At 46.8% G+C, this 27088-nt stretch overlaps 1 protein-coding gene across 1 annotated transcript; it reads right to left on the reverse strand.

Moving 5' to 3' along the window:
- Positions 1-1758: 1758 nt before the first annotated feature.
- Positions 1759-18512, reverse strand: LOC108153027 (homeobox protein caupolican). The gene is made up of 5 exons (XM_017282782.2): positions 17711-18512; positions 13986-14480; positions 6443-6549; positions 3751-4049; positions 1759-3626 (listed from the first exon to the last, which is right to left on the reverse strand). Exons 1-5 carry the CDS (start codon positions 17750-17752, stop codon positions 2650-2652), a joined length of 1920 nt encoding a protein of 639 aa, XP_017138271.1. The 5' UTR covers positions 17753-18512; the 3' UTR covers positions 1759-2649.
- Between the last annotated feature and the right edge of the window lie 8576 nt (positions 18513-27088).

The raw sequence follows: 27088 nt of genomic DNA on the forward strand, positions 1-27088 counted from the left end.
ATGAAGTAAGCAATGGTGTACCTACATAGTATAATATTCTAGAAGCATAAAATGGAAAATTCCATAATTTCTGGCCTCTTCAACTTGTTAGGGAATATGCACCACATACATATATTCCTCTTAGTTCCTCTTGAAGCGAAAAATCTGCCATCATATTGATTTAATTTTCAGTCGGCATTCAGAGCACAAGGATATTTGCAATGCTTTCTGTTTTTTTGTTTAATTGACCCAATCGAAAAAGCCAAAAGCGTTAATAACTTAAAAGGTTTATTAACCTCTGGCTCCCCAGAGAAGTTACCACCTTTTGCCACTAGTGCCATTCATAATTTTTCTGCTCACACCGCTCTTGTTCTGTTTATGTCTGCGAATGCGTTTCCGGCCAGAGACACAGGGAAACCCGCTTATAGAAAAGCGGACGACTATGCTTAAACAGCAAAAAAAACCACACAGTATTAAAATCAGAAATAACATCCAAGTCGTTTAAATGCCATTAGCGAAACATTATCATTGGCAGGACTTCAATAGACCGCAGATTATTTCAAGAGCAAGTGCCTCCTTGTACGAATGTACAGGATATACAGCATAGTTTTATGTTTACCCAAAATTAAAAAAAAAAAAGTACCGTCAGTTTTAATATGTTTTCCAATTTATTTACACATTCTTGTGTCTTATTCTTCAGTTATTTGTTATAGCTTATGTCTTGTGTATATTATAATACTATATTTTATATTTTGAGATACATTTAGCCGCTTTCGGGCATTTCTGTTGCACTCGAAGACCATCTAAGTATTTCATGATGGAAAAAAAAAATTCTTACAATACTATATTTTATGTTTTGAGATACATTTTTTCCACAAAAGGGCGCTCTATTAATTTCTGTTGCACTTGAAGCCCATCTAACTATTTAAAAAGTATTTGTTAAGGTAAAGGATGATTTCAGAAGTCTGCACATATCGAATAAGAACAGTTATTATGTTCAATCACAAAACAGGACGATCGGTATAGTCAGGTTTTCGCAACTTGTATCCTTAAGTCTAAGGTCAAACAAGAATCATACGAGAAGAGTGTCTCTAAAGTCGCTGCTTCCGGCTTCTTGTCACCGAAGAGTACTATCCAGATTTCCGAATGATCCGAATCATCCAGTTTTGAATCATCCCATACATTTCGAAATACTTGTGCTCTGATCTATTCAGCTTCAATGTGTGCTCTCGCCCAATATTATTAGACAAATAGTGGATATATTCGTGTAGGTATTTAGTGTGGAATTTTTGTCCCATAGAGGTGTTGTTGTGTTTGCTTGCATCAAGACGAATAATCGGGGGTTGTGTTTGTTTCTTTTTTTTTTAATGTATCTCTTTATCATTTTTTATTGTTGGTATATACAGTTTTACTAATTTACACTATACGCTTAGGAAGCTATAATTACGCGAGCCTTACATTCTTACAACTTGTGCATAAAGTACAGCGATACTCGTACATACATACATGGATCTCTAGTTTATAAAAAAAAAAAAAAATTACAGACACTGAAAATTATGGTACACATTAAGTAGAATAAATTATGTTTACAAGCGACAGGAACAATTTTCAAACTTAAGACGATAAAAACAATAACAGCTAAATCAATGATTGCTCGTGTACATTTGGCTTGGGTTTAGGCTCGGGCTGATCTGATTGAGGAGGGGAGAGCGGCTGTTTCTGACGACTGGACTGGACTGTACTGGACTGGCCTGATGATGTGATAGGTATTCTGTTCTATTGCAAACTGATCTCTTCAGTTGATATGTTTCTCGTCGTCCCCCAGGTCCTTTATAAGTTCCACAATGAGCTAGCTACGAAAATAACCCCAAGTTCAGACCTAGCTCAAACTCAAATTCAAATTCAAATCAATAATTGGATAACTGATAGATATGGGTATATCTAGGGTAAGAAGTGGACTTGCGACACACGGTCTGTGGACCTGCAAGCTGCCAAAGAACTGCGATTCTAGTGGGTTTTTGTGTGTGTTTTTTTTTTGGAGGATCGGGTGGCAAGTCCGACCTGCCCCACCTTTTGGTTATGTTAGTAGTCGAGTAGTACATACAATACGTTATTTCATTGATGGTCGCCCCTGCTATATTTTCAATTTACATCCTATAAGCTCTGATTGCATAAGTTGTATGTAATTTAAGATTATTAAAAAAAAAAAAAAAATATTACTTTCATATGATTTTTGGATTATCTTCTCCACAAAATTGCACAACGTCAGGGGTGTAGCGGTTGGGATTGGTGTTCTCGTGCCAAAAGGAACCGCCATGTTCAGCTGGTTTTGCTTGCTTGCTTGCTATTTGGTATAAGCGGCTTTAATCAAAATACCGAATAATCACATGTAAATTATTGTCCGAAAGTGTATACCTTTCTTTGCCCGGGCTACGATCGTAAAATTCAGTAGAAGATTGACTGCTTTGCTAGCTGTTCTTGGTGTTCAGGCCTCGACTATGGCCGCAGAAGCGTCAACTTCGGTGTTTGCTGCTGCAGGTGTTGCTCTCGAAAAGCAATTAGGGAGCGGAAGGCAGAGATTGGAGAAGCGACTGCGGCAGCGGCAGCAGCAGCGGCTCCTCCGTGGTTCACAATCGCCGACGGATCTGGGGACGCACATGCCGATTGGGGTCATGGCTTTGCGCACAACGATGTCACATTCACCCCCGGCGATATTTTGCCGGACTGCGAGGACGATGACGAAGCGGTTGAATTACTGGAAATTGGTCCCATCATGTTTTGAGCCGCTGACTGGCCGCTCGATGTTGGAATATGGACAACATCACAGCCCATCGATGAGGACGAGCTGGAGGCCGACGGCGATGCCACAGGCGGTGGTGCCAGCTGCTGGGGTCCACCAGCGACTCCCGTTGTCGTCAGGCTGAGTGGTGCAAAGTGCGGCCCGTTGGCCGCCCCCGAGACGGCTGCCTTCCACAGCAGCGGATTCATGCCCAGGCCATTGTGTGCGGCCAGGCTGGCGTTGAAGGAACGCTGGTGCTCCAGAAATTCTTGCGTCGGGGCACTCAAATGCGCTGCCGCCGGCCCGTAGAAGCCTCTGTACAGGTCGGGTCGCACGTACGGCGAATAGTTGGGTATGCGGGCAGCCAACGGCGACAGGATCTTGCCAGGAGACGGCTGCTGACTAGGGTGACCGTAAAAGCCCGGATGCGACGGTGGCAGTTCCGGGCCCAAACTGTCCTTGGGCGCCGAGCTGGACTCCTTGCTGGAGTCCTTCGAGGCCATGTCGGCCAGCGACCATATGCGCGGCTTGGCCGTACCCCCGACGGCTGTCTGCAGGGAGTTCTGCTGCGCCTGCTGATGCTGTTGCAACAGTTGCTGCTGATGGTGATGGTAGGCGGCTATGTCCGGCGGAGAGCCCGCCGGTGGGCGGAAATGATGATGCAGAGCAGCGGGATGGAACAGGGGATGTGCGCCCGGAGGCATGCTGCCTGGCCGATCATAGAGATCGGGTGACCCGTTGGGAGAGCCCGGGCGCGACTCAGACCACTCGCTGTTGTTGCTCTCGCCCGGTCGGTCGGCCATCATATCACCCAGCCGACCGGAACGGTCCTTGTCGTCCGTAGAACCCACACCAGAATCTTTTGCATCTGTAATTGAATAAAGCAAAAATACGGAAAGAATTGTTAGCACCAAGTATTTGACTCTTTGGCGGTGCTTCGGGTAGAGTATTAAGCGCTCCGCTTAAAATCGATATCGATATCGATAGCTTACCTAATAAGTCATTCTCTTCCGTATTCTTGTCATCGTCATCATCGATATTGGCATCATCGTCATCGACGCGGTTCCTTGGCTCCCATGTCATTTTGTTCTCTTTTTTCAGTCTTCTTCTCGCATTGGCGAACCACGTGGAGACCTGCGTCAGCGTCATCTTTGTGATAATGGCCAGCATGATCTTTTCGCCCTTGGTGGGATAGGGATTCTTCTTGTGCTCGTTCAGCCAGGCCTTGAGGGTGGACGTTGTCTCGCGGGTCGCATTCTTTCGTCTAGCCCCATTCAAATCCATGCCATAACTGAAAACAGGAGAGCAAGCCAAAGCAGGGTTAAAGAGTTATTCGGACACATTAATGCGATAAGGAAGGCAGGAAGGAAGGGACAGTGGAGACAGTGGGGACAGGGAACCATTCCCCGAATAGCAAGCAGGTGATTAAAGGCAAACGGAATGCAGAACATGCCGGGCGAACCGACCAGCCTGGCCTTTACGGCTGGCCCAGCTGTTGCCTTGTCGTTTGGAGTTCCTTCCATACGCCAGACCAGACCAGACCAGACCAGACCAGACCGTACGACCGTACGACCGTATGTTTTGTTGTACCCCCACAATTGTTGCAATTTGTTAAACTGGTGGCATTGTCGTAGGCCTGCCTGCTGGCCGGCCGTCCGTCCGGTCTGAGTGCTTCATTGGTGGTGGGCGGGCGGTCTCTGTTCTGCGTGAAATTTGTTCATCATAAACGCATTTGCATGGCCGGCAACATTTATGTATGTGCAGTTTGCGGTCTGACACATTGTCCCCTGCTGTCCCCAGTCCTCCCTCGGTCCCCACAGTCCGCACAGGCCCTGTCCCTGGCTGCGGCATGCAGCGCGAATTGGATGGATACAGTCGATGGATACAACAACTGTCCTTTATCGCTTTTTGTGGGCAGTTAACATGAACGTTTTTAGTATAAACGCACGAATATATGTACATACGCGATGTGCAGATGTGAATGCTGTGTGTGAATGTTCGAGTATATATGAACATCCATGAACAGATATGCATGTATGTACGAGTAGTATTGTCCACATACTTTTCTGGGTATTCATGTGAGAATGGATGCAAAGCAGTGAAGTGGAGTGAAGTGAGCTGTGGTGAGGTGAGGTGAGGTGAAGAGTGGGAGAGAGCCCGAAACGTACATATACATGTGTAGCTGTCTCATTTGTAGTGTTCCCGACTGGGGTTGCCTGGGTCTGGGCCTGGGACTGGGCCTGGGACTCGGATGACGATGACAACGAATGTCAACCGATGCCATAGTATATGCTCTGGCTGGTTGTTGCATTAATTAATTTAAGTTCTGAGTGCGAAGAGTCGCCGAGTGCGAAACACCTGCGCAGACAGCTACTCTGCCTTTGATCACTCGACAGCTGAATATATTTTTTTAATTCTCCTATCAGCATGCCCCAGCTCATTATACCCCGGTATACGAGAGTACTGCAGCAGGGGTATATTGTGATTGTGTAAATATATGGGACAGTCGAATATAGGAAATAAACACGAGTATATTCTGGTTTAGGATCAATAGCCTTCAGCATTTTCCGCCCCCGCAAATGGATAGAAAGATATCCATCAAAATGCATTGCTATTGGATAAAGAAAACAAAAACTGTCTGCTGCTCAAATTGTTTCCCAATTAGCGGGTATCGTTTAGTCGAAATTTCACACTCCTCACAGTCTCAGAGATCCCGAGGCCGGCCAAGCAGTGTAACACCATGATTGGTGTCGCCGCCACACTCCTAGTCGGAAAAGGTAGGGCCGCATTTTGCGCAAGTATACCTTTTGAATTTTGAATCAAAATTCGCCAGTACAACAGTATCCGACACGTCACGGCGAAATAACTCAAAATTGATTTATCGTGAATATATTGCTGATAGACCCATAACGACAACACCAACAACACCATCGACATACGGCATACGGCATACGGAATACGGAGGACGGAGGACGGACGGGACGATGAATGAGTCAACTTTCAAAATTTGTTATGAGTGTCAATTACAGTAGAAACAATGAGTGAAGCATTGTACCTGTCCGAACGTGAGGCTGACGTGACGGGATGTTGTCGATTGTTTAACCGACAATTGTGTTTGGAAATTTATGTCAGTAGCAGTAGCAGTAGCAGTAGCAGTAGCTGTAGCTGTAGCTGTAGCAGTACAAATGGCAGTAGCTGTAGCAGTAGCCGTGGGCTTGTGGTTTCGGGCTCTGTGCGGCGGAAGCAACAGTCGACCGACGCGTCGACGCAGTCCGACGTGCATACGATCAATTACAAGCGAATAAATTGTTTGGTAGGCCCGAGTGAAGATGGAAAATCGAATGGGCATGCGTGCTAATATGCATGGCTTTTACTATTTCGACGCACTTTCCGATGGGCTCGGAGGAGAATACAAAAAAGTACATAACCCGATTCGGCTGTCATTTGAATGCACCTGCACGCACCGCCTACGGAACACGGATAGATCGGAGGGGCATCGACAATGGGTTCGCTTGCAACTCACGATCCGACGCAGATGGGGCGATCAACGCCTTTGCCGGACCACCATCCGAGTTCGCGCCGATCCCAGTTTTTTTTTTCTTTTTTTTGTTTTGTATGGCAGGGTATGGGGAAATATAGTATACCCAGTGTACAGTATGTAATATAAATATTGGTTTATCTTACCTATTAAAGGGATAGCCTGCAAATGCGGCATCATACGGATGATACATCGACGGATATGGCCACGGGGATGCGCCGGCAACGAGGTTCTCCTTCAGATCGATTCCAGCCTGAAAGATGACAGAAAAATATATGTTCTTATTAATTTTGGACAAATTCAAAGTCGAATTTCAGATTGTGATTGAACTAAAGACCAATTTGGCTGGACCTTGAACTAAAATTATAAAAAATCATGTTAAACAAATAATTAAACATCTTCAAGTCTATTTTTTGTCCACATTTATTTTTGGATGAATGAGATGTGACATTCTTATCAAGAGACAAGCGCACAATGGCTGTCGTTGAGACATAACGAAGCAAAGTTGTTTATTTATAAATCACAAACATTTCCAGAAATTTAAAAAGCATAAGTTGTTGCTAAAATAGCTATTAAATACATATGAAAGTTGCTTTCAGTTCCCCCCTGATTGATCGTGGACTCCCCTTGAGCATACAGCGTGCATTTCAGTCCCATCCAATATAATATGTATTCAACCCACTGTGACGAGTGTTTTTATTGATAAGCGTACACAATCAGAACATGTGCCCCAGACGTGGCGTTGTCTCAGCAGCAAACTGTAGTCCCCCGAACACCCGCATCAGCATCAGCATCGGCATTGGCATCGGCATCAGCATCAGTGTCTGCATTTTCTGTTTTAATCCGCATTGTCCATACTATAAAGTATGCCCTTGGAAATCTCTAGTTACATGCTCCATAAAAGCCCACAGTGGAAAGTTGCTTGCTTTTGAAAAACATTCAAAAACACAAACACAATTGGCTTTGAAACATACTGTATAGTTCCTACAGTGTGCACACTGTACTCTGTATTTAGTATATAGATTAAGCTACTACACGTTTAGTACTAATACTGTCTTGACTTAATTCGATGCGACAGATGTCAGCTGTTCGCCGTATTCCAACAGATAATGAAGGAAGATGGCGCAGAACATTGTCAGGGCAGACAGCTGCCTGCATCTACGTACATACATACATATGTGTGCATACAATATTATAATGCTCGTCCCAACTGAAACTAGACCAGTACTTGCCCGTACGAGTACAAGCAAGAGTATGTGCTGTGCCCAAAAACATACGAGTACTGCAAATGAAATGCAGAGTCAAAATTCAGTCAATGTCGCGTCCGTCTGGTCAGCGGGAGTACGAGAACAAGATGCGAAATCAATAAGAATGAGCGATAGACATCTACATGGCACCGCAGGACGACGGGCAGGATGCTGATGCTTGACCTGAGACTGAGCCTGAGCCGGAGTGGTGCACAGTATGCAGGTCTCTCGTCGAATGCATATACAATACAAAAATCTATTGTCTGCGAGGCAGAGACGACACCACACCACACCACACCATACCACACCGTTCCCGTTGCCCTGCCATTACCCGTCGGTGTCGTCTCGACGAACGTCTGGCAAGATTACTGCCAAAGCGGAAATATTTTTATGTCGCCAACACGAAAATGTTGCTGTTCCAACCGCTATCATCGACCATCGACCATCGACCATCGACGGTTCTGACTTCGACTCTGACTGTGGCTGTGGCTTTTACTCCGGCGGCTCCGGAGTCTGGACAGGGATAGGGATAGGGATAGGGACAGGGGTTTGTCCAGGGCCTGGTTCGCGCAGCATGGGGTTGAGTACAAGTACAGCGACGATAGACTGATAAACAGGCACCACAAAGATCGGCAGGCAAGGCAAGGCCCTTTGACAGGTCCAGGCCTACTGCAGGCCCAAAACTCCAGTTCAAAATCCAGACGGAGGAGACCAGAACGGGACTCGCCAAGAGTCTCTTCGGTCTTGGTCTCGGTCTCGGTCTCGGGGTCTCTCGGATCGGTAGAAGAGTCATTTAGCTGAGCATCTACATCGTACATCGTACATCGTACATCGTTCTGGCGAGGGTACACTATATTAAATTACAGAGCCCGGATGGGCTCGCTCGCTCTGCTTCAGTGTTGGGTTCCTATTTCTCAATGGAGCCCAGCCAGCCCCAAAGGCCGAAAGCGAACCGGTTTCTTACAACCTTTACAATAATCATACCCGAACTATCATACGACTGCAGCGGCAGTCTGCCTGCCTGCAGCAGGAAGGAGTCCGCTGAATTTGGCCAAAAGTGAGGCTGAAACCAGAGTTCCAGAGTGCCAGAGTGCCAGAGTTGTCTGGTGGGCTCTTGAGTTTTTGAATCTGTGTCGTGCGTGTTTTGCGGAGCGGAGTGCGTGTATAGGCCATGTCCATGCGGGTAAAGCGTACATAATAAATTGTAGCTGGCTGGCTACTACACAGCAATAGAACGCGCCGTGCGCTGCTCCTCCTGCATCGCTACTGTTGCCAGAATACACAGCCGTGCAACACGGGCCGTTGCAACTGCAACTGCACGCTCTTGTTCGACTCGCGAATGCGCTTGCGGTGGTTAATATTAACAAGATTCGACATGTTCGCATCTGCGTTTATTATTACCAATACACTGTCATGCAATGCAGCAGCCGCAGCAGCAGCAGCAGCAGCAGCAGCAACAGCCTGCCTCCACCTCACAGATGCCACTTGTTTTCGAGTCTTCAATATTGCATTACCACACTGCAGACTTCAGACTACAGACTACAGACTAAAGACTTCAGACTGAGATTGTACTACTATGTACAAGTTTTGTAGTGAAGATCGCACAGAATCGATACGGACAGTCCCCGTACGCGTATAAGTACGAATATACATATATGTAAGAATGTAAGTAGTACTTATCCATTATCTAAGATAATCAAAGCTCAGATTAACCCACTTTTGACCGGACTCAAGTCCGATTTGTGGCTGCGTATCTTCACGGATTGGGAAAGACTCTGCTGCCGGGCAAATTAAATAATTCAAATTAAAATGGGACTCTTTATCTTCATTACGATGAAAATTCTGAGACTGTGTACCCTTCACGCCAAACGTCAATGGACATTTCTTGGGGCCTAACCGACAACAGACAACCGACAACCGACAACCGCCAACCGACGACAATTGGCCGACCGACTCGGTGCTGGTGCTGGATGCGGCGGCTCCACTACCGCTGCCGCTCCTACCGGCTCCTGTGGTCTGTCGCCCTGATGCGCCACAATTTGAACGATGCGCGTAATGACGGGTCGAGTTAATTAATTGCTGCTTCGATTTAAAAATAAACGCACGTTTATCCGGCGCATTCCCGCCTGTACTCATCGGAACGGGGCTGCTGGCGACGGCCTCGACCGAAAGAATGAATGGAATCGGAATCGGAGTCGAAATCAGAATTGGAATCACAATCAGAATCGAAATTGAAATTGAAATTGACGACTACGAGGAGTTTCGACTTCCGACTGAGAGAGCACTAGCCCTAGTCCAGGGTGGTGCTCCATTCCGCTCTAAAACCAGAAAGAACTCGCAGCTCAGGGCAGCTCAGTGACATTTTCTTGGCTCGTTTATAAAGTTTATAAAGTTGTACAACTGTTATGGTTGTTGCTGTTGCTGTTGCCGCTGTATGTATTTGGCCGCCTGGTCCTGTTCCTGGTCCTGTTCCTGGGCCTGGTCTTGCGGCTCGTATGCGTTGCCATGACTGCTAATTTGTTTGTTGTAGGCAACCATTCAGGCTTTCAGGCTTTCAGAGCCTGAAGCCTTGGGGTTGCCTCTTGCCTTCCCTTCCTTGGGACCGCTTGGGCCTTTCTTCTTCCCGCCCCTCATTTGTGGGTGTGTTCTGTGCTCTGTGTGCTCTGTGGGCTTTGTGTGTGCGTGCGTGTGAGGGAGGACCATATAAAAGTGCAAAATTTACTGTTAACGAACATTCTCAACTTTGCCAAAAAGCCAAACAACAACGGCAGCAACACAAAAACTTTCCACAACACTTACTGCAACAACAATGAGATGGGTGAGAGCCGTAAATGTATTTAGTACTTCCCAGGCCGAGAGCCAAAGGCACACGACCACGACCGCCCCTCGTCCTCGTCCTCGTCCTCGTCGTCGTCGTCGTCGTCGTCCTGGCCGTCACCTAACCATTAGAGCCAGCAAGCAACCCCCAAAACAACACGACACCACTTCGACATTTTGAAAGTTGACAAATCAGTGCATGTACTCGTACTCGTACTCGTACTCCGGCGGAGACCCCAACCCCATAGCTCCAAGGAGAACGATATGACGACGAGAGTGGGGCTCAAAGTCGGAGATGGTGATGGTGATGGCGAGAGGCTGGTTCTGGATCTGGATCTGGATTGCTGGGGTTGTTTTCTGTATAATGCAAGTGGGTTGGCCTCTGAGGCAGCCAAAGAGTGGTCCGATTTGTAGTTGCTTTCTGTTACATTTTGTAGAGAACTTGCCAAAAGGCAAAAGCAAAAGTTTTTGTAGCTCCCACAGGACATGAATGTACCACATTTGGCCCGACAGCAGCCTCTTTGTTACTGCTTGCCGCTTGCCACTTGCCGCTTCAGAGCAGAACAGAACAGAGACCGGAGACCAGAGACCGAGTGGTACTATGTTGCCGAGTGTGAAATTTCATGCTTGCATTGTTGTCGTTGATGATGTAGCGGCACTTAAGCTATGGAAAAGTCAATATACCATGTACCATCCGAGCATCAAGTGCTTAGCACCCATCCCATCGCATCATGAGAGTAGTGTGTGTGCCTGTGTGTGTTCATTATTTAGATAGCATCCTTACTGGGTGGAAATGGAGCGACGGGTGTCTATGTCTATGTAAGGAATGCGTAGATGAAAACTTCAACTCAATAAAGTTCCAAGGAACTCTATTAAAAGAAGACTGCAATCTGCAGATCGATTCTTTCCCCACTTAAATGTCCAAATGAATATTCATTTGCCAAGGATGTGCAGGCTCTACCCCCGCCCATCATTAGACTTCTAAAGAAACTAATTATACGAAGTGCAGCTGAACCTGGCGTGCAGCAATATGCTGCTCTAAGGAAGACATTCAGTTCAGTTCAGTTCAGTTCAGGTCGATGTCGGTGTCAACCTTAGGGATAAATAATTTGACGGATAGACGAGACGGCTGGCTGGATGGATGGCAGGCAGGCGGGCGGGTCGCGGGGGCAAGTCGCAAAGTCGCAGGCGGACAGCCTGTCACTTGCGTGTTGACAAATTTATTAATAAGGTACGATACGAGGCGGTAGCAGCAGTCGACGCCCCCAACACCGAGGAAACACCGGGCGCGGCCTCTGGGTCGGCCTATTTGTTAGCGGGCGGCGCTCTTCAAATGTATCTTGCCATTTGAAATGACAGCGATGCCGCTCTACGCGGTTGCACCATCATCCACCATCCACCTTCGACCGTACACCATCTTCCATTTAGAGTAAGAGTCAAAGAGTCCCAGTCCCCAGACCCCAGACCCCAGACCCAGACCCAGTGCCAGGGCCATTCAGCATTTGGCCCGTGTGCATGTGCGGAGGACCGAGAAATATATATATTCCCGCGCTGCGGCAAACTGACAGGCGCTTGACAGCTCGTGTCAAAGTAATGAATCCACCGCATTGAGCAGACACTTTTACAACTCCGCCGGAATCATATGGTACCGTACCCCGAAGTACTCCATAGTATCCCCTAGTACCCATAGATGCAAAGAGAAATCGCTCCAGTTTAGTGCAGCCTAAGCGCCGGCGGCAAAGCGGCATAGCGACACCACGACACCACGACACAGCGACACCAAAGTGACTAATTACGACCTCCGGATGATTTATATTACCGAAGACGCGACCCGAACTGTTTGTCTCTTAAATGGTCCTATCAATATACTCGTTCCCGTATGAGAACCGTACGTAAATCCTCGATCCATTGAAGAAGTGCGTGTGGTGGAGGGCGGGGGAGGAGTACTCGGTACTCGGTAGCATGCCACGGCCACAGCACACATTGCATTTCCATCAAAGTGCTGTGTCAGCGGACTTGGCACAAGCCTGGGGGACAGGTATGGGTAGTGCTTAATCATTTATCGATGGCTTTTCGAATGCGACTTTCATGATTCGAACAACACACATTTGAACAACAACACAATACCATATCTCGATTCGTACAATACAGAATGCCGCAAACAATGCCGAAAACACAACTAAATTTATACAAAATCGCGGCTACTGGAAGCCGACCGGTTTTATAATACATATAGGTTTTTTTTCGTAGCCAAAAACGAGTTCAAATGCGAATGAATATTGAATATTTTATTGGGGGATTGTGGATAGCCGAAACGGTCCGAGCAACACCAATCCGATCATAATGATTTACTATGTTTTTTAAACATTTACCAATAGAACATCTTCGATCTAATTTTGTTTAAATATGTAGCAATCGAGCGGGCAAAAGTAGGCACCGGGACTATTCGCGAGCTCAATTTACTGCCCAGTAGTGACAAATACGATATATATATATACATATATATATATATACATATGCACACATACGCAACGGACGATACCATTCATTAAACCGTCAGTTTCAATTTCACAAACGTCTGCGTTTTTTCGAGCTCTGCTTCTGTTTTCTTGGTTGTCAGCTTTTGAGACTCTGTTTCTTTCCTTTTTTGTTATTTTGTTATTTTGACTTGTAAGCAAATAAATTTATGTGTTCACATTTAAATGCCACATTTTATTGGATCATATTTGATTTGAGTGCAAAGAGGCCTCCTCTCGTAGACCTCCGCCGACGTTCCGCCAGAAGGACATGATGTGATACGATATGATATGATAGATTTATTAAGCAAATTTCTTCAATTTCATATCCAATTTTGGGCTAACAAATGACCAGTACCTGAGTACCTGAAATATTGTGCGCCGCATGTGGTCCCCCCAAGTATTGTAACCAAATAGAATTGTTGGCAAACACAAAGGCAAATTACATGATGCTATTAGAAGTATAGTAAAAGGGCGAACAAAGGGCCGACGGCGGGCAAAGCGCCGGGGACATGTGGTGCGCAGGCAGGACGTGTCCCATTGTCGAGAGAATGTCTACTTTAGGCTCAGCAGCAGCGGCAGGGGCAGCGGCAGGGGCAGCAGCAGAAGTCTCCCAGGTCGACTGCAACAATATTTTGCAAACTCTGAGGTCCCGTCCCACACACAATGTGGCTTGAAATATCACCCAAAGCGCACACCAGGCCAAATGAGAGGTCAGGCATATGCATAGGCATAGGCATAGGCATAGGCGGCCCTCCCTAGGCTCCAAGGCTCCAAGGCCTGACAAATCGTTCGCTGGGATGCCCAAAGCGAATACCAAAAGCTAAGCCCAGACGGACAACACGGGTTCGGAAGCAGTGTAGCCATAGACTGGTACACGATCAAATGACGGAGACGACAACGAACCGCCGACGCCGATGCAGACGCGGACGCGGACGCAGACGCAGACGCGGACGCGGACGCCGATGGTGGTCTGCCCCTCCGACGCTGGACAAATTCACAAATTTATTGCACCATTGTTCAGTCATATGACTTATGAACAGACCGGCCCGTGTTGTGTGCTGTGCAGCACGAGTCCGAATCAGAGAGGTTTCTTGGGGCCCACTTACCGGATTAGCGTAGAACGGAGGTTGATCGCCGGCAATGCCCGAAAGGTATGCAGACATTCCCTCTGGGTAGACACCGAGTGGTACGCCGCCCGCCGCAGCCAGCCGCTGGTAGTTGAGCATATCGTACTGGCAGGAGCAGATCGTCTGGCCACTGACGGGATCCGTGTAGATGGTGCGCCCCGTGTCACAGCAGCGATTGGGATTTGCGGAGCCGGGCGGTGGAACTGGACCGGAAGAATGCGGTCCCGGAGGCGGCTGTCCGAGCACGGGCAGTGCTGGCAGGCCAGCCGCTCCCCCGCATGGGGAGGTGGAGCGCGCTCCCTGTGGCACCGTAGACGTCACCATTCCACTGTGCCCGGGCCCGGACACGGGCGTACCCAATGGCTGGTTAGCGGGACAAGCTAGCGTCGGCACCGTCGACGGAGGGGTCTGCGACGGCGCGTTGGTTGGAGGTGTGTTGGGCGATGAAGTGGCAAGGTGAGTTGAAACGGCATTCTGTAATTAAATATTGAACACAATAAACGATTAATATTTTTAGAATTTTTTAATTTTTTAAAATTGATCACCGAAAACAATAAACATATGGATCTATCCGAAGAGAATTCTATACACACAACGTTTTGTTCATTTATTCCTGGGATCGCAAGGATTTTAATTTGTATAACAAAAATCATCGCTCTTTTATCTCTCTATTACCGCCCTTATTTCGCTCATGCGTATACAAGGTGTAATGTTATTAGAAGTAGCTAGTACTACAGCACTGACATTTGAGTCATACGAGATTGTTGGCACTATAGCAGTGAGGGGTGCGAGTGAGCCGGGGGTCGGCGCACGAGCGATGCGATTGCGCAGGGGGATTGCTCCCAAGTAAAATAAAAATGTCTTTCTGATTTTTATAATCAATATAATATAAAAAAATTTATATATTATGGTTTTTCTGTTAAAACTGATGTCCTTAAGCCATGATAGCTTGTAATTTTATTATTACCCATTAGATATAAACATATATAAATAAATACAAAATAAATAAAACTTCTGATTTCATTTAGAAATACCATTTGAACGGAATGGTTTCTATCGGAAGGTGATATATAAGTATTTGTTATCTATCCTTCAATACCTTTCGATTGGTGTATCATTAATGAATTAAGTTACTGAAATTATGTTAATTAGATTTCAATACCAAAACCAAAGGGCGAGATTGACTTTTAAAAGGTTTTGTTTGGTTTATTTTTGAAAAAAGATCCTCAAATATTTTGTTATCCAATCCAATCCATTTTTGAGTTTATGGCGAACCATTAAAACCGATGGCAGCCGATGCTTCTTTCACTGGATACAAGTTCTGTAGTCTATAGGTCTACTGTACCGTGTTTCGCTACCAGCTGGCACTAAAACTTAATTAAAAACGTTGCCTCTTATCAATGCGATAAGCGCGTCTCTTCGTAGGTATACAGTCTATGGGGCCCAGGCCCAGGCCCAGGCCCTGGGCCCTGGGCCCTTCAAAACCATCTCAACTGCTGCTGTCTCAGTCAATAAAATGGAACTCTCGCTGAACCCGAGACCCCTTCGACGGACAAGACGGGATCTTCAAAGTGGGGCCGCCATTACCAACAAATCATGTTTTCGATTGACAACATTGATTTAAATTACACAGCCGATTGCTGCCAACGACGACAGCGGCAACAACAACTGCCTGCTGCCCCGACATCGACATCCACATCCACATCCACAGGCAACAACATACAACATCGATGGCAACGGCAACAGCAACAGCAACAGAAACATCAACATCAACAGCAACGGCAACGTCCTAAGAGCAATTTGATTGTAAGTTGTCCAATGACTGGCCGGGGATCGGTCGGAGCTCTTGCACCGGACGGACTCTACGCTGCGGCGCTGCACTGTGTGCACACACTCTCGTATAAGCCTATCGCGCACTTTTGTCAACACTTTTAGTCGGCAAGAGAACACACTACACTACACTACACTCGTACCAATACTCGTACCAATACGTACTACCAGCAACCAATACCCTTGTATGTACATGGAGACATGGGGACGCATCCGCGGACAAGTTTCAGGTTTGTTTATCGTTGACTGTCTCTTCGGTTTGCTTGTGTTAACTTTTTCCTGGGTTTGGGCTTGGGCTTGGGCTTGGGCTGGGGTTTGGGTGCTTCTTCTCTCTGGCTGCATTTCCCCATTTAACATTTTACAAATGATCCAAGGCGTAAGATACGATTTTTATCGCAGAACCGCCGGTCAAAGCGCTCCATGTATCGGCGGCCGAGACCAAACAATGATTGATACCCCGCCGCTCTGCCTAGATGAAACGCCCTGCAACACTCATGCCCGTACACGTACACGTACACGAGTATGTGTGAAGAGATGGGCCGGACACTGCATCGGGGATAGGGATCGTGATCGGGATAGGGGGACCGTGGCCCCCCTTCGTCTCGGGCTTTCATCGAGTGACAACTCAAGTGGCCCTATACGATTAAAAATTAATTCCCGGTGTTTGTGTTGCCCAATGGAAAATGTATCTACGTCCAGGCGGCGGGTGTTATCAGCTGCCACTTTGAATCCACCGCCGATGATTATCTCCCTCTCGTCTTACTGTGCGCTATGTGTGTATCAATAGGTTTCCAATAAGCGTAGTACTCCACTCAGCGAACATTGAAATTGGAACCGAAAGCGATGGATAGAATAGATGATGGATAGAATAGCACAAGTGATAGGGTGGCACAGCCATACTACATTTTCAGGAATATTTACTCTACGAGTAATATAAATTAATGAGAAGAGCTAGAGCTTAATTCAAGAATTGCGGTTTCAGTGTTCAGTGCTCTGCCACAAGTTGCATTCCACATTTCTATACGTGTGTCGAGTGTCAGGAATGCGTGAATTGATTACATTTGGGGCAATATAAGCCTGGCATATTATCCAGTGGATCGCATTACCAACAGGCCAGGAAGAGTACTCAGAAGTAGGCTCGAGATCTTATTGGGGAAATGGTTAGGTTCGAAATTTGTTGAGTGTCTGACAACATTCTGTACTGTACTACGACCTTGTTTGCTCTAACAACTACATTTTTTTTTTGTCTTGAGAGACATTTGGCATCAGTTGGCATCTAGAATAGTGTGTAGTTGAGTGCTAAGAACAAATGTAGCACACTTGTGGTCCTGACATTTTCAAATCCGCTGTGGACTTGGCAGACAATCGATTGTAAACATCTACTTCGATTTATTTTTAAGTCGATTTCCTTTTGCCAAATCAAATTGCACGCGAAACGAGCGAGCAAGGAAGGCATTCCAAATAAAATGAAAGATACTATCTATATTTATATTCAAGTAAGCACTCTGTCTGACAGCTGATCGTTCTATGTTTCATCTGGGGGCCTATCCGCTCTTTAGGCTGCCGATAATCTAATATCTGATCAACAAGTGCTGTCTCCGAGTGCAATTTGTATCCAAATGTCAATGTATGTTTTTACTACAGTGCTACAGGAAGATAATACTTATCAAAATGTACATCCATGAGCTTTATTGTATCATCGAAAATTGTACCCTATGACGCTTGAATTCCTCTAAATCCATTCCTAGTGTTTGGCTTCATCAGGAACAAAGATCGATGTTTGGACTTATTCTCTCGGACAAAGATCATTATGTAACGATGAAATATGGCAACAAATTTCTTAAAAATAGTGTAGAAAGATGTGATATACGCACCATTACTAAACAGATACCGGTTTCATTACTGTGCACTGTCATTTAATATTTATTTTTTGCTCTTAACTTATACTTTAAAGTAGTCTTGAAGTCCCGATCAAGATCGAACTCAAATTCACGGGCAAGCTAACACACTGCCAAAAAAAATACGATATTTGTGCTAAAGTGTACGAAGTTTTTTTCTTCCGATTCTTCCAATTATTCCGATTATAACATAATTTATAATTATTTCGCAATTGGATTTAAATGGGTATTCATTAGCACATTGCGCGGCGGCTTGCTCGTACGGAGTCTCAGTATTTTTTTGGATATTTTTGCATCTGGATTTCACTTGCCGACGGCTAAAGCGTAGTTTCAGAAGTTAACAGTTTCAACAACACCGCCAGCAATCTAGTATCTGAGCGATGTTTGTGCTACGGGACACGGGCTTGGGCACGGGTACTGGCACGGGCACGGGCACGGCTTAGTTGTAGAGATGCACAAATCCGCGACGGCTGCCACAAGCGGCGGTGGAAAACGAAGACGACGGAGCTGGAGCCGGAGCCGGAGCCGTAGCCGTAGCCGGAGATGGAGACCGAAGAGTCGAAGTTGTCGGAATACGAACCAATGCGGAGGAGCTGCAACAGCAGTCAGGCAGCACAACCTGAAGCGACGGCGCGCAGCAGACGAACCCAAGCGGCAGGCACGGCACAGTCACACAGGGCACAAGCACACGGGGCACAAGCACAGGCAGCACAGGCAGCACGGGCAGCACGAACGATACGAACAATCTGCGTAACAGTCGAAAGTAGACTAACATGAGTTTCTTGAGCAACTACAAAGTGTACGACAAATGGGAATTACACGACAACCGACAATCGAAAACAGCGAAAAACAGCAACAACAGCAACAAGAACTACATGCCGCACACCACCACCACAGCGGTGGCAGCAGCAGCAGCAGCGGCAGAAGCAGCACAGGCACAAGCACACAGATACGACACACAGCTGCAGTGTGCCATGGTGTTGGTGAGAGCGAGAGAGAGGGCGAGAGAGAGAGAGCGACAGTGTGATGGGCAAAACCTGTTTCTCCCCTTATTTTTACTCTTTCTGAAGAATGCCTGCACTGGTAGTGGTATCTGGTGGTGGCTCTCAGCCATAGATGTGTCTATGTGTGTGTGTGTGGTGTGTGTTTTCCCTGTGTATCTATGTGCGTGTGTGTGCGAGTGTTTGTATCTGAGTTGAAAAAGTAGCTAACGATGTGGATGGACTACGACGAGTGTGCGAGTGAGTGCGAGTGCGAGTGGTAGTACGAGTACGACTACGACTACGAGTACGAGTACGAGTACGAACGATGACGACGAACAGCCAACACGGAGCGTAACAACGGCAATAATGATTATCATTATAAGTGGGCTGGCGCTGGGGCGGCTGTGTGTGGCACACGCGAGGGCCGACACCGACACCGACACTGACACCGAGCCCGTCTGCGAGTGCGAGTGCGAGCGAGATGGTGTGGCACGAGAACCGGTTGCGTCATGGGAACAGGGGGGTGGGACGGGACTGGAACAGCAGCTCACACAAAAAGTATCTGAACTGAACGAACTGCTGCTGTGACCATAAATAAAGTATCTGGCATTTGCGGTGGGCGAGAGCGAGATAGCAAGTGCCCGTCTGGGCCACGAATCGGCATTCGGCAGCAGCGGCAGCGACGGCGGCAGTTGTTGGCTGTTGGCTGCTCCGCTCTCTCGGGCGAGCTGCGAGTGCGAGCAGTGCGGCAGATATGGCCAGAGAGAGAACATGAAAAAATTAACTTAACAACTAGAAAAATGGCTGTTATTGCGTGTTGTTGTAAATGCCGATGTATGTATTTGTAGGCACTGTTGTTGCTGCTGCTGCTGCTGCTGCTGTTGCAACGCTGCTACTTGCTGCTGCTCCGACTGTGACTGCTGCTGCTGCTGCTGCTGCCGTGGGTGTTGGTACCGTGTATTTGTTGCCATAAACAACACAACAACACGAAACGTCGCGACGTATGAAAGCAAAGTGTTTGCTCTTGCTCCTCCGCTCCGTGATCCACACCCCGCCCCCCCCCCCCGTCCGTGGTCTCCTCTCTCGGTGCTCGGTGCTCTGTGCTCGGTGCTCGATGAAATAAGAAAAGCTTGATGAACATGAACGAAACGAAAGTCGTGAAGAAGAGGTTGGGCCAACGCTGCTGCTGCTGTTGCTGCTGTTGCTGTTGCTGCTGTCGTTGCACGTAGTACGTAGTACACTGGCGATGGGTAATGTTTTATCATCTGCCACCGCCCGCTTCTCTCTCCCCCCTCTCCGCCCTCCTTTCTCGCTCTGCCACTGACCGCTTTGGCTGGCTGTTGCTGCTGGGATTGGTGGCATCTTTCGCGCTGCCGCAGCTGCTGCTGTCGCAGTCAACGTTGCTGTTGCCTCTGTCTCTGCTGCTGCTGCTGCTGCTGCTACAACATACGCTCTTACATTTTATTATGTAGGTATTTGTTGTTGTTGCTTTTTTTTTTGTTCTGTTTTCTGTTTTTCTGTTTTTGCCTCTTTCCGTGGCGTTTCTTTAACTTTTTCTAATTAATTGAAACGCCACTCGAGAGGAGTGACGGCGCTGGTGCTGGTGCTGGTCCTGTGGCAGCTGAGAGAGCGAGAGCGAGAGCTGGTGTGAGAGTGAGAGTGAGAGCAGGATGGCTACAGCACTGACACGTCGTTTATAAGTCTGTATATCCATCCATTTACCCTCCCCCCCCCACCCCCTGACAAATGTAGTACCTATGTACTCAGATATAGCCGCCGCACTCGTACATAAATACAAATGGGATGTAGACTATATTCGAAAGCTACTTTGTCGTGGCTGGCAATCGGTGCCCCTGCCCCTCCCCGCCTCCCCGCCACCCCTCGCCACCTTCATCCTGCGACGCGGTGTCGCACACGCAGTAAACAAAGTCTTACAACATTTGAATGAAGTCACTTTGTACGTACTCCTTCCCTAAGCCATTAACAACTAGTTTACCGATACTCATTTGTTGGTCGATCTCTTCCGATCACGAAAGATGGCTCTTGTGTGGGGTGGCACAATGTGGCACATGCACATGTGGCACATGCACTGGTAAAAGTAGATCACATGAATTACCACTCATCATATTTCATACAGATCATTTATGGGATCAATAAAAGATAAAAAAATAAAATAAATAAAATATTCACATTAATCAATCACAAATCAATCATAATAAAAGTTTTTTTTTTTAGTGTCAAAGGCAAGTCAATGTATAAAATATTTAATGTGCCGCCTAGTGCCTTAAATATAAGTTTTTTTAAAATTTTTTTTGCTGTTTTAATTTTATAGCAGGTATGTATTACAAATTAATAAAACTGTTGCATAAAATATAAGTAAATATTTTAGCACTGGGGTAGAAGATCAAATAAATAAACAAATTAAATGTATAATAAAATATAATAAAAATCACGACTAGTGCCTTAAATATACTCTAATTTTTAACAGTATTTTTTGTTGTTGCTCATTCAATAACAGGTATAAAAAATTAATAAATGAATCATTTTATAAATAAATAAAAAAATAAATAAATATATAAAAATTAAGCGTCTGGTGCGAAACGATGTTTATACGGAAATACAGACGATATTTGGGTCAAATGTTGCCGCGAATAAATAAATGTACGCTTTGTGAGGGTATCTAAGCAATAAAGAATGTCCTGAAGATACTCTTTGGTTCTCTTTTGCCTCTGTTTTCTGTTTTTAAGAATAGCTTAACCGATCATAGATTTTTACTCTCAAAAACCGTCGGTGTAACCCACATCATCAGTAGATCTTCTCCGTTTCCAACATTCATATTATAGAATTCCTTATTACTTTTTTCAAGTAAAAGACAGAGGCAGTATCTCTTTCGGCACCCGAGGATATAACTGATAATCATGTGGAGATCCTGCCAAATGAGAGAATGGGATCCCAGCAGAGTATCTTTCAACATTGTGCGGCCTTAATTGGCCCGCGAGCAAGCAACAAATTCAGATCACGTCAAGTCATTGGCGCGACTACAAAATTGCCGTCGCCTTCTCTTCTCCACGGGAGGACAACACCAGCACAGCACAGCAGCTCCCCGGCCCGGCCCGGCCATGACACTCGCAACCGCAGCCGCAGCTGGGGGCAGGCGGCTGGGAAGGGAAGGGGGCGCGAGATTGGCCACCAGTCTTTTTCGGGCTCAGCCCCAAGGGGGGGCGGGCACACAGTCGCTTACTGGCGCTAAGAGGCCGTGGCAAGAGTGACAGAACAAGGGAGAGGGAGAGAGAGAGAGAGAGATAGACAGAGAGAGAGAGCGAGATGGATATGGCATGGAAAAGCATGCCCCAAAGGCCGCAAGCAAAAGCGGGAGGGCAAGATGATGCCGGAGTCGCCACCGTCGCCACTCTGCCTCTGGCTGTGGCTCTGCCGCTGCCATCCCAGTCCCAGTCCCCAGTCCACAGTCCCACTCCCAGCCGCAGTCGTTAGTCGCAGTCGATCCAAATCCAGAAACAACGTCAGTCTTTGTTTAACGATTTTTATATTTCGAACACGAGATATATTTGTATCCTTTGTGTTTTTCGTGTTGCCACAGAGCAGCGTTGTATCTCTGTATGTTGTAGTTGTATTGATGGGGCAGCAGTGGCATCGGTGGCAGCGGTGGCAGCTTTTGCCTGCCACTTCGCTTCGTATCTTTTCGCCTCGTCTCGCCCATACATACACGGACATATGTACATGTGTATGTAGCAACAATATGTACCTGTGTCCGTGTGTATCTTTCTTGTGCTTGCAACAGCAGCAGAAGTAGCAGCAGCAGCAGCAACAGCAGCAGCAGCAGCAGCGGCGACGGCAGCGACAGCAGCGCTCAGGTTGTTACTACAGAAGGATGGCATTTGTGTTTGTGCAGAGCCAATGACGATTGTGAGCTTTGAGCTCAACTTTCTCGGCACTTTTCACACAGTGTTCCCGTATCCGTATCTGCTGTATCTGTTGTATCTGTGTGTACGACTGTGTGTTGCATGAACGTGGACAAGGCAAGCGCGTGTAGCGGCAGGCAGAAGGCATCAGGCAGCGCCGTGTGTGCGTACGAGCGTGCGTCTACCATCGTCGACACGAATCTTAATCTAATAGATACAAATGAAAAGGTGCTTGGGTGCTCCGCTCTGGTGTAATCGCTTTGACTCGGCGGCGGAGCTTAGAGGAAGGGCTGAGTGGTGCCAAAGTGGTGGCTGCGGTCTGTTTCCTCCCCACCCCACCCCGCACCACCCACCACCCACCAAATCAAGTGGATTGGGTATTGATTTACTCGTATCTGCAGGCCTCCTTTCCCTCTCCTCCTCCCGCCTAAAACGATGGATTTCTCTTTGGAAAAAGTTGGCTGTGCAAAAGTTTTGATTGATTTTCTTAAAGGACTCTCCATTGCGAGTCCATTATTGAGATACAAATGATGGAGTTTGGATTGTGGATGCTGCGGATTGAATTGGAACATAGATACATGGCTGCATGGGGGGTGGGAGGAGCAACGCGGAAAATCTTGGTGTATCTTGGCGAAAACATAACTACAATCCGAGGATGTTGCAGGTTGCAAGTGGGCCAGAATGCAGCCAACCAGCTAACCGACCAACCAGCCATTAATGAAGCACCAGCAAGAAGCAACAATAACAAGCTGCAAGAAGGCAAAAACAACGTTGCAAAGGTGTGTTCTTCTTCTCTAGTATCTCTGTACGAGTATCTGTATCTGTGTCCGTGTCTGTGCCCGTTGGTAGTGTCTGTGCCTGGATCTGTGGTGTGTGTGTGTGTGCTTACACCTGGGGCAGGGTTTAATGCTGGAGTGTAACGACCAAACCAGATAGATACTGATGCTCTCTCTATGCTGGAGCACAGCCATCATCGACATGCGATGAACATGAAACAAGTTGTACACAGATAATCATAAATAAACGAGGCACCGGCGACGGGCGAGCGAGGAAAAACGAGATACGTGAACGGGCTTAAAAGACAAGACAGGGACAGGACTATATCAGAAAGGAAAAGGAGAACGAGAGCTTTGGGAAGACACACAGAGATAGAGACAGAGAGGGACAGAGAGAGAGAGATAGAGAGAGAGAGAGAGAGAGAGAGAGAGTGAGAGAGAGAGAGAGAGACAAAGGGTGGCAAGTATGAAAGAGCAAGCACGAACACGAGCGCCAGAACTAGCGCCGGGTCGGTCCCGTCGCTGTGGTTCCCCCCATTGCCGAGCAGAGTTCGATTGGTAGCACAGGGGCACACGGCCGCAGAGCCACATCCACATCCACATCCACATCCCTGCTGGCTGGCAATCGTAGAAACACTGCGAGCCAGATAAAAAGATACTTTTGCACACGGCGACAGCTACACACGGTCCTGCGTCTCACTCACACGGCCACAGCGAATGGCAAAGGGGCTGTGCGGATGGAGATGGAGTTGGAGTTGCAGTTGGAGCTGGGGCTGTGGCAGGGGCACTTACAGAGCTCTGCCTGCCACTTGGCGGTTGAACACGAAAGTTCAATAGCTCTGAAATCCTTGGGGACCTGGGACCTGAGACCTGGAACCTGGGACTCCATCTCTCCGCTCGAAATCGAATCAATTTTGCTCGTAATTAGAAAAAGCGCTCATCAAAAATAATAAGGGTTAAGCTTAAAAGAATGACCAATTAGATCAAACTTTTGCACTTTTTTAGGGGCGAAAGAGCGTAATTAAATCTAAAAGAACCCAAACTTTTCTTTCCTTTCCCTTTTCCCATTTTCCCATTTTCCCTTTCTATTTCTGTTATATATTTTTTGTTTTGTTTTGTTTTGTTTTTTTGGGAAGGGGCTATCTGGTTGAGGGTTCCTGGTTCCTCGTTCCTCGTTCCTGGCTGTGGTTGGGTGTACATGTAATAAATTTAATCATAAACCGAAATAAGCGCGTTTAACCACGCTATCTTTTTTATTTTATTCGTTCGTTTCGTTTTCGGAGATGGCCTCAATGGGCGCGTGCAGAGGCGGCGGCCGAAATTCGTCCGGAGTTGGGGAGTGGTACTACGTTAGTATTATTGTTGGAGTCGGGGAGTCGGGGAGTGGGGTAGGAGGAGAAAGTAGTCATGGGTTGGGCTAGCATTCGTTATGGTTAGCCATCCGGGGCCATTCGCATAGATACACAAATACTCGTATCTTTTAGTGTGTGTGTGTGTGAGAGTGTCGACTATGCATACTACTCCCATAGAGAGCCCCCAAAAAACAAAATGTAACTGATGTTTTTGTGTTTCTGCCGCATAGCGCCGTCTGTTGCCACCTCGGAGGCCTTCCTTCTCTGCCAGATTTCAATGTTGCTACTTCATTTTTATCGCGTTAAGAGAATATTGGACATGTGTGGTGCCTTCAACCCTCGTACTCCCTGACGCCCAGGCCCCGGCCCCGGCCACGGCCCCGACCCACGGCTCGGCTCTCTGCGCGGCCATAAAACATTCAGCATTCTACATAGATTGTTACCGTTTGCAACTTTTCTTTTGTACGAGTACGAGTACGGGTACGGGTACGGGTATGTGCCTCTGGCTGTTTTATCGTTTTTTTGTTAGGCTCAAGTGTTTATCTTGGCTCCTTCATTTTCATTCCGACTGACTTTTCGCTCGTATCCGTAGCCCCGTTGCCCCGTATCTAGCAGTTGTTCGTGATGTTGCACTCACTCGCTGCTACATGCACAGGGCGTGGCTTATGGTCAGCGAAAATGTAAAAAAAATATCGTTCATGGGGTAAGCAGCGCAGTGCTGCGCGCAACTCTGTGTGGCAAGCTCGCTTAGGGGGTTGCAGGGTTGCAGGCAGGACTGCCTCTGCCGCTACACCCGCTTACTGTGTAGCTGCCACAACAACCGCCGCCATGCCACACGGCAGAATTAGAAGAGGTTCGGCTCTGATGGTGCCAAAGGAACCAAAGGCACCAAAGGATTTCGTTTGTTCTCAAGGCAGCTGGGTACTATCCACACAACAAGTTCAATTATTTTACTTTTATCAACATCTCTTCGGAATATTTGAGTTCTAAGGTACACATTGTAGATTTTATACAGTCTGCGAAATGGCACATTAAAAAGAAACCCATCCACATTTCAATTAAGTATTCGGTTTGTAAAAACAGACATGGGGAAATTAAATAGAATTTACTTTGATTTAAGCATACATTTTGTAAAAAAGTCTTTAATACCCTGCATACTCGCTTCGCAAAACTATTTAATATTAAAGATAGATATTTAAATCAATTATTTCCTTTCATTATTCAAATACAAGTTAAAAACAAACACACAAACAATTCTTTTTACAATCTCCTTTCTCCGAATGCAAATATTAAATTAAGCATTGTCCTCTAATGTAAGAAATCCAGGACAGAATGGACGTTAGAACTAGGTCTGCCGAATGGTCAACAGAATAATGTACTTTCATCCTTACTTTCAGCTCCAAAGTACTTCACTTTCTGTGGATTAATTTGGATACTTCAGTTATCAAAACAACCGAAATTGATTGATACATTAACTTGTGAAGCGACTAGGTTTATCCAGAAGATAAGCCCGAAACCCAGATCCCCGGCAACCCCTCCACCACCCAAAGTCCTAAAGAAGTATCTCTGCTTTTAATAGACTGCCGAGAACTCTGGGCTGCGCTGCTCTGCGCCAACGCCAATTGACAGCAGGCAGGCAGGCAGGCAGGATTTTAATTTCACATGTTGACTGCGGGACTCTGTTTATTTTATGAACTTTATTAACGCTCTTCGCACGTTAACGGCTTCACGCCGACCAGGCGGAAAACGGACGGGGGAATGGGGACGGAGAGGGGGAGGGGGATACCCGAGTCTAATATTAATAACAAGCTTGAACCTAATTCCTTATGATAAATGATATAAGTCAACAACCCTCCAGTCGCTCGCTCGCTCGCTCGCGATGCTCCCCCATTTGCGCTTCTGCCACTGGCACTGGCACTGCCACTGTGGCTGCCACAATCGTTGCTTGCCGCATTCGCTGCCGAAGGACGGACGGGCGGACGGAGAGACGGACGGGCGGACGGTCGGCCAGACAAGGAGAATTTCATTTACACGCGGCGGGATAATGTTCTGATGATGGCATGTTTTTTTGCATACAAAGTATGCAAACGCAAAGAAGCGGAAAATATTTATGAAATTGCCGCAGAACTGGCAACGCGAATGTCGTAAAAAGTTGGAAAATTAGATTTTTTCTGTGTTATACACAAGGCAGAGGACTTTCCACCCCCGAAATTCTCTCGGCAGATAACAATGCTTAGAGCCAGGAGCGTGGTGCGGGGGGCGAGGACAGACCAGAGACAGAGACAGGAACAGAGATGGGGGCCCTCGAAGAGAGAGATATATG

Source organism: Drosophila miranda, chromosome XR (genome assembly GCF_003369915.1).
Source record: "Drosophila miranda strain MSH22 chromosome XR, D.miranda_PacBio2.1, whole genome shotgun sequence".
Classification (NCBI taxonomy): Eukaryota; Metazoa; Arthropoda; class Insecta; order Diptera; family Drosophilidae; genus Drosophila; species Drosophila miranda.